This window comes from Heloderma suspectum, chromosome 1 (genome assembly GCF_057233095.1).
Source record: "Heloderma suspectum isolate Gila_16-S chromosome 1, 16-S_ref, whole genome shotgun sequence".
NCBI classification, from domain to species: Eukaryota; Metazoa; Chordata; class Lepidosauria; order Squamata; family Helodermatidae; genus Heloderma; species Heloderma suspectum.
The window spans coordinates 11,970,338-11,979,015 of NC_139458.1; the positions used below are offsets into that span (position 1 = coordinate 11,970,338).

The 8,678-nt window shown below is 46.6% G+C and overlaps 1 protein-coding gene across 1 annotated transcript; it reads right to left on the reverse strand.

Moving 5' to 3' along the window:
- Positions 1-2,295: 2,295 nt before the first annotated feature.
- LOC146356909 (F-box only protein 24-like) lies at positions 2,296-8,477 on the reverse strand. The gene is made up of 7 exons (XM_084842407.1): positions 8,409-8,477; positions 6,873-7,020; positions 6,430-6,641; positions 5,679-5,692; positions 4,307-4,455; positions 3,796-3,917; positions 2,296-2,313 (listed from the first exon to the last, which is right to left on the reverse strand). Exons 1-7 carry the CDS (start codon positions 8,475-8,477, stop codon positions 2,296-2,298), a joined length of 732 nt encoding a protein of 243 aa, XP_084698533.1.
- Positions 8,478-8,678: the final 201 nt, after the last annotated feature.

The window sequence follows — 8,678 nt, forward strand, 5'->3', positions numbered from 1 at the left end:
CATTCTCAAATTTGTTGAGGATTGGCAGAGATATATGGGGAAACGAGATTAGAGGAATCAAAAGATTATTTATTATTTAAAGAGAGAGTGAGAGAGTGGAGGACAGGAAGGCCTGGCGTCCATGGGGTCACGAAGAGTCGGACATGACTTAACGACTGAACAACAACAAATAAACAATGGTATGGCCTAATGTCAGAGCACAGTCGGAAACACTTCCATTCTTTGAAGAAAAACCCTGAGGAAACTTATTCTCAGTTGGGTTGCCATTTAGACAGATTGCTAGGAAGCTGGCTGGAAGGTGCAAGGGCACAGATAAGAGAAGCTGTGGCAAATCTAATCGGACTGGAGCAACTTTGTAACATTTTACCATCAGAATTTGGATAGTTGGTGCAAAATAAACAACCACAAACAGTCACCCAAGCAGCACAAATTATGGATTCATTAGTTTGGATGAGAGGGTCAGAGGGAAGAAAAACCTTTACCTCAAAATAAAAGTTAGCCCCTTTCAAACAGAAACCTCATAGGGATTGGCCACCAGTTAGTAACAAGATGCCTGAAAGGCCATTTCCCCCCTCTCCTGCCAGCCTTCCCTGAACTGACCCATGGGGGGGGGGTATTCCTTCCCAACATTCCAGGGGCTGTGATTGGTTGACCCCGGAAAGGGCAGACCCCAACCCTGTCCATCACACCCCCTCCTCCAAACTCTCTCCCAGTTCCTCAAAAGAGTCTATTTCTCCCCCCATTCAAATTACCCCAAGCTGAAACTTCTTTCTTCCCACCCCCCACTTTCTCCCCATTCCTCCATGATCAGCTGCACCTACACACACACACACACACCTTGCTAGGAGTTCAAACTTTTATTTGAGGAGCTGCACTTCTATCAAACTTCTTTTAAACACACACACCCCTTACTAGAAATTAAAACTGTTCTCTTTTGAACACACAGACACAGACACACACACACACACGATTTTCTATAAATCCCAGTGTACCTAGCTTCACTATTGACTTTAAATGCTTGATTATCTTTAAACTTCTCTGTGTTAATGTATTATTCTAATTCCCCAATGCCCCTGATGAATGATTTTAACTCATTTTAAATTCTTCTTTAATAAAACAAAGAATTGCTTTCAAAGACCTTGTTGTAGGCTCTGACTCTCTCAACTTTGGGGGGTATCTGGTTTTCCTAAGGGCCTAGAGTTCAAAATCGCAACAATAAAAACATGTCGATGAAATACTGTACATAAAATTATTGTACTGGACAGAACAGTTCCATCCTAAATCTAGAATATTATTGTTCAATAACACCACTCAACATGACTTTCTGTTGGGTTATGGCAGCCGCACAAAAACTGGCCACTTTTAGAGGAACTTGGGGATCCTGATCCGACAATAGATTATTTAGATAATATTCATCAGAACTACCAGGGGCTCACTGTAAGATAGAGACAAAAAATGTTTGGCACAAATCCCAGTAAATAAAACAGTACAACAAAACATGGCCTACTGTTTCCACTTCTCCCATCTCACAGGAGCGTACCCGTTCTTGGTAGGGTATTCCATCCAGTAGGGCTGAGGGTAGGATACCTAGCCAGTGTGAAAGCTTTCCTGAATTTGGGAATATTCAGATCAGCCAGATACTTTGCATACACAAATGTCATCCCATTGTCTCTAAATTCGGGGTACATTTAAGCCAAACTCAAATGATGTTGTAACTCCATATCCCAAATACACTGTTGTATTGTTATTTTAGCTTTTTCATAACCAAGAGCTACTAGGGCATTTGGCAAAAAAACACCCAGATTTCAGATTTTCTCATATAGCGTGGATTTGCATTTTGTCTGACATGTATCAATTAGTGTCAGTGGAGCCAAACCCACAGGGAAGAAGATCCGCTTCAGCCAATAATGAATCCTGAGAATCTATGAATGGGCCTCAGCAGAGATTTGCCACACCTTTAAACAAACAATTACAATGGGAACACAACTTGGAACTCCCAACACTGCTCGCAAGAACTTAGTCTTCATGACTTCAAAGGGGGCAAAACTTTTATACACACAACTGAGATCCATATAACATCTGGGAGATGTTCGCATTAAATACTTGAATAGCTTGAATATTGGCCTCCTTTTGTGTAAAAAACCCCCACAAAAACTAAGGAGAGCCTTAATGCTTCTTTGAGCATTCTCAATGGTGTTTTTAGTTTGTAAGTTCCATGAGCCAGAAGACTGAAAAGTTATACCCAGATATCTAAAGGATGTAACTTGTTCAATAGGGTGGTTATTAATCTGCCATTTATGCTTTGACCTTCTTCTGGAAAAAAAACCCATAAGCTTAGACTTAGCATGGTTAATCAGCAATAGTTCGTTTCGGCAATAAAGGTCTAGAGCTCTTAAGAGACATCTTAAGATGTTTTCATCAAGGAAAGCAGCACTGCGTCATCGGCATATAAGAGTACTGACAAGGGCTTATTTGCCAGATTCGGGGGATGGGACCATACTTCCACCAAACTTTTAACTAATGAGTTGATGTAAAAAATGAATAAAGTGGGAGCAAGTATACAACTTTTACTCCATTAAAAGTTGGAATTTGACCAGTTAGATGTCCCTCGTTATTACACCTTATCTGAAGATGAGTGTTCTCATATAAACTATGTATGAGAGTTAAGAGGCGTCTATCAGTATTTGTATACTCAATTTTTTCCCATAATCTGTCTCTCAAAATTAGGTCAAAGGCCAGTTTAAAATTGACGAAGGCAGCATAGAGCTCCACCAGATGTTAATGTGTATTTTTCCACCAGATGTTGGAGGACCAAATCTTGGTCAACAGTAGATCACCCAGACCTAAATCCCACCTGTTCGTCTTCTAGGATGTTTTCTTGCTCCAGCCACTTAACTAGTTTTTCATAACTATGGCTGGCATATAATTTTCTAATAATACTTAAAACGCTGATAGGTCTGTAATTTGAGGGAACCAATCTTTCCCCTTTTTTATATATTGGAATGATAATCACAAGCCCCCAACTTTGCTGACTTCTTGGCTGTCTGTGCCTTCTCCCTTTGCAACTGAATTTTTCATTGAAAAGCATGTGTGTGAATAACTAAAACTCAGCACCCTGAATATGTTTAAGGACACTTTCACCAAAAAGTAATTTAGTTGCTGCTTGCTACTGTTGCTTACTGCCTACCAGCCTGCCTTAACTTAATTTATTATTTATATGTGGGGTGACTCGTAGTAAAAAAAAAAATCGAACATAAAAAAATTATGTTTTTCAAAATTAAAATTAATTCCCCCCTTCTGTGGTGTTGGCCCAAAGCAACTTTTCCCCATTTATTTCAGAAAAAATGTTAGGATGGCAGTTTTAGTTTGAAATAGACCATTATTTTTCTTTCAGGGATCTTAACATATGGGACACAGCTCGCCCACCTAGAAATACTTTGCCCCTTCTTGCCCCCCCCCCATATTTTTTTCCTGGTGCCACCACTGGATGGGGGCTACTGGTAGCTGAGATGTGGTGTCAGAAAGAAATATGGCAAGTGGGAGCTGGCATCAGTAGCCCCCACAAGCACTGATGGACATGGGAGAAGACCAGAAGTGGCTGCCTGGGAAAGGAAAGAAATTGAGGCTGGATGGTGAGGCTGAGTAGGTGTGAAGATCCTGCCACAGAATCTGCTCCCTTTTTGGCCATGGTCCAATTCCCCTATTGCCCACCTCTGCCTCACGGCGTCTGCAAGTCTTGTCCTTGCTGCCAGACGCCAACCATTCAATCCCCGGGAAGTCCCACCTCCATGTTACCTTTGCTGGGAGAACGAGTGGAAGGGGCATCTGCTGACCTACAGGGTCGAATACATGCAGGGTGCCAAAGAGATTGTGGAAGGTACTCTTCATGCAAACCTCAACATCCACCATGCCTTCATCTGTGAAGGAGAGACAGGTTCATGGCTGATGAAACCGAACTCCCCAAAGTAGAATCCAACTAACTGAGGTCAGATAGAGGGGAGCCAGTTGGGACCATCAGAAAAGCTGAAATGCCTCTGCTAAAGCTTAACGTAAAACCTTTAAGAATATGCTGGTACTTTTTGCATTTCTGGCCCCACCCCTTTTGACTTTGGCCCTGCCCACCACATGAATGCAGCCCTCAAGGGCTGAAAGAGGTTCCCTGCCCCTGTACTAGAAGCATGAGCCAAAGTCATGGTGGTGGCAGCGTGGTGTAAGGTGGAGATGCCCCAGCTGAGGCTGTGAAGCCCAGCATTGCGGCCTCTGGGCTGGACTGGTCTTGCTGGCAGGTGCATGTCTTCCAAGTTACCTGTGAGGTAGGCAATGCTGCTCTTGTTTGAGCACATGTTGTGGACAGAGATGTGGGGATGGCACTCGGAGACTTTGTGAAGCACCAACTCCATGAAAAGCTGGCACAGCTGTGTCTTGGTCACCCCAAACTGTAGACCTCCCCTTCCTCTGTGGAGAAAGAGCAGGGGGCTGGACTTGATTACCCTTCCAACTCTATTATTCCATGATTTTCCAACCTGATGCTCTCCAGGTGTATTGACTGCAGCTCCCAGAATTCCCACACCCATCTGGAGAGCACCAGGTTGGAGAAGGCTGCTTTCATGGATATCTCAGTGAGTGGGAGTTCCAATGCGCTAAACTGCATTTGTTAATCTAAAGTCACTGTTGCCATGTGCCCCCCCACCCCTGGGGCAGGGGGAGGCAGCTGCCACTGTCTTTCAGCTCATTCTTTCTGTCAGGAACAAGAGGGACTTTCCTGTCTCCTGCCCCACCAGCACAATCTGCTGGAAGTTCAGGGAGGAACTGAAGATCGTCCTGTAGACGTGCTGCCCGCTGGACCGTCACACAGTCACAGAGGTAGCAGCTGGCGGCTGTGCCAGAGCCCTTGCTTGCAAGCACATATGTGCACTTGTGGTTCCAAGTGTCACTCTAGGGGTCTGTGGCAAACTGCAGCCAGAACAAAGGAAGAGGCCCCCAGCATCAAGATGTAGGAAGAGTCAGGAAGCGGCCATACCTAAGCAGGGATCTAGAGGGAAAGAAGGAACTGGGAGGGGAGGTGGAGCTCATCTTCCCTCTTGCCCATCAAACGGGGATCCAGGAGTGGCCCAGTGCTACAGAAAAGGCAATGCAGAGTCCTTCTGGGGCACCTGAAAAGTGAGTTCATTCATTGCAGCAAGAGCTTCCGGAGGCCTACGCAAGCTCAGGGTGAAAGACATTAGTCTTCAAGGTGCAACAGGTCTGTTTGTTGACTTTCCCTAGAGGGGAATGACACTATATTGCAAATGGGCAAGTGGCTGGCTCTTCACTTCAAGCCAGACCTCTTAAGTGCTTGCCTGGATCCTGCTCCCCTCATCACTAACTGTCTCCATGCCTTATGAGTGGGTTTGGATGACACTTTAAGCCATGGTGGCTCATAAGCTACTGTGTGTAGCTTATTTTCCCCACCCTCACCCCTCTTCCCTTTACAGTCCTCCAGCTCAGATGGCATCCCACCATCCCTTGCCCTAGATAGTACTCTCCACAGACACTCACACCACAGCTATGTCACATTCCTCTCACCTCACCCCAGCATGGATTCCTGTTTGCACCAAAAAGGGGGTGGCGGCCATAAACCCTTGGAATTTGGGAGGATCTGCTTTATACACAGCATCCCCTAATGGGGATGCACCTACTCCCCATCAAAACCCTGCGCAAAACCCAGGAAGGCTGAGGGTATTTTCATATTTTTCGGAAAAGGGACAGTTAATATTGGTTATTGGGTAACAACAGGACTGTTAATATTGGATATTAGGGTAACAACAGGATAGGAGACTCTGCTGCTTGGCAGATATCAGCAACAGACATCTGCTGTCTGGAGCAAAGCAGCAGCAGTTTTGTCCGCTCTTGCCCCGCAACTCTGTAGGCGCAACATAAGCCACTGTATAACCCACTGTGGAATGACAGACACAATAACCCATGGTGCCTTATTTAACCCACACTGCAGACCATGGGTTATCAGAGCGGCTTATTTTGGGTAAGTAAGCCACACTGGTAGGGGAAACCGCCCAGCTCACACAACACGATAACCCATGGGGGCTTATAAGCTACTCACAGAAGTTTATAAGCCACCATGGGTTATCATGTCGTCCAAACCCTGTCAAAGGCTTGCCAAGCATTTGTGTGTAAACCTGCCATTATAGGCACAGGAACAGGGTCAGGGAAAAAGAAAAGTCCTGCTATTCAGGAAACTTCAAGGGGGAAAGGAAAACGTGGTGAGGCTTGAGATAAGGGTGACCTGGAAAGCAGCAAGACTGGGACACAGAGGAGGCTTAGAAGGGGTGACTGGGAGACAGAGAGGAACAACGTTTCCCAACCGGGCACCCCCCTGATGTGTTGGACTACAACTCCCAGCACTCCCCAGACACCGTAGTTGTGGGCACATACGTCTTTGAGGCCGCAGCACCGCTCTATGTAGGGGCAGGAACACCACCACTGGATGTTTTTAAAGATGAAGAGGGTGCCATTGCCGTCCAGGATGAAGGCGTGGTCCTTGGTGGGCAAGAACTTCCAGTAGCTGTGCGAGAGTACATGGGCAATGGGCTTGCTGATGAAATTCTTTTGGCTGCTGAACACGTGGAAGTGGAAGCTCTTCGTATCTGTGGGACAGAGAGACCCCAGGGCAGGCGAAGTGAGTCTGGCTGGAGGAGATGAATCCAAAAGGCCCCCCCCTTCCCTGAGGTGGGGGAGAGGACCGACTTCTTATCTCCATGGAGTGCAATTTCCTCCAGCTGCCCACTCACCTCTCACACACTGTCTCCCCTGCAAACACAGCACCAGGCTATGCTGACAGTTGAAGATGGCCTATCTCTTTCATGGCCGGTTGCCACCAGAGTTTTCGTCCCACAGCCAAGGGGGCAGGCGATGGCAGATCCGCTGCCAGACCCCCTCACTGTCGCAGACCTCATGGAAGTACCAGTAGGTCTGGCCCAGAGCCACCATGTCCCTCACGGGCAAGAAGGAGATGATGTGGTACAGCTAGAGAGGGTGACATCATGGAGAAAGCAAGAGAATTCCAGAAAAATGTCTATTTCTGCTTCTTTGACTACGCTAAAGCCTTTGATTGTGTGGATCACAACAAACTGTGGCAAATTCTTAAAGTGATGGGAGTACCAGACCACCTTACCTGTCTCCTGAGAAACCTGTACCAGGGTCAAGAAGCAACAGTAAGAACCAGACATGGAACAACCGAGTGGTTCAAAATTGGGAAAGGAGTACGACAAGGCTGCATATTGTCACCCTGCTTATTTAACTTATATGCAGAGTACATCATGACAAATGCCGGGTTGGATGAATCAGAGGTCGGAATTAAGATTGCTGGGAGAATTATCAATAACCTCCGATATGCAGACGATACCACCCTAATGTCAGAAAGCGAAGAGGATCTAAAGAGCCTCTTGTTGAGGGTGAAAGAGGAGAGTGCAAAAGCTGGTTTGAAACTCAACATTAAAAAAACGAAGATCATGGCATCTGGCCCTATCACTTCCTGGCATATAGAAGGGGAAGAAATGGAAGCAGTGACAGATTTTACTTTCTTGGGCTCCAAGATCACCACAGACGGTGACTGTAGCCATGAAATTAAAAGACGCTTGCTCCTTGGGAGGAAAGCTATGGCCAACCTAGACAGCATAGTCAGAAGCAGAGACATCACCTTGCCGACAAAGGTCCGTCTAATCAAAGCTATGGTTTTCCCAGTAGCAACGTATGGCTGTGAGAAACTGGACTATAAGGAAGGCTGAGCGCCGAAGAATTGATGCTTTCGAACTGTGGTGCTGGAGAAGACTCTTACGAGTCCCCTGGACTGCAAGGATGTCCAATCAGTCCATCCTAAAGGAAATCAACCCTGAGTGCTCATTGGAAGGACAGATACTGAAGCTGAAGCTCAAAAATTTTGGCCACCTAATGCGAAGAGAAAACTCTCTGGAAAAGACCCTGATGCTGGGAAAGACTGAAGGCAAAAGGAGAAGGGGACGGCAGAGGATGAGATGGCTAGATAGCATCACCGATGCAATGAATATGAACTTGAGCACGCTCCGGGAGAGAGCGCAGGACAGGAAGGCCTGGCGTGCTATGGTCCATGGGGTCACGAAGAGTCGGACACGACTGAACGACTGAACAACAACAACAAAGAGAGGGTGGAGGGAAAGAGAGAAAGAGAAGAGAGACTCAGTCAAGGTGAGTGGAGGCAGGGCCCCCCGCAGCTAGCCTTCCTCAGCTGGGGGCCTCCAGGTGGGTTGGGCTACATGCTTGCTGGGAATGACAGGAGTTGCCATCCAACACACCTGGAACACGCCTCATTGGGGAAAGCTGACAAGCCTTTCCTAAAGCAGCTCCCTGGGCGGCCTTCCCCTGCGAGGTTCACGCACCAGTTCTGGAGGGAAGAGCTGGATGGAGGTCGAACCCCCTCCAGGCTTCTCGTCTGCAGCAGTCTCCATGCATGAACCGTGGTGCTACTGCTCCTGGGAGCAAGGCAGAGAGAAGGGACGCTGATTAGCATATGAACTCAAGGAAAATATCCCTATCAGCTCACCAGCACACTTCTGATACTGTGCAAATACTTGATTTATTGGCTAGCTCTGCACATAAGTCATGGTTGGTGTCATTAAAAAAAAGCCATCCTGTACTGAAATATGACT

Coding starts and splice junctions, on each gene's coding strand:
- LOC146356909 (XM_084842407.1), bottom strand. CDS start 8,477: ATGGAGACTGCTGCAGACGAGAAGCCTGGAGGGGGTTCGACCTCCATC. Junction 6,642..6,872: donor GCTGTGGGACGAAAACTCTG/GTGGCAACCGGC, acceptor TCTGTCCCACAG/ATACGAAGAGCTTCCACTTC. Junction 3,918..4,306: donor CAGCATTGCCTACCTCACAG/GTAACTTGGAAG, acceptor TCTCCTTCACAG/ATGAAGGCATGGTGGATGTT.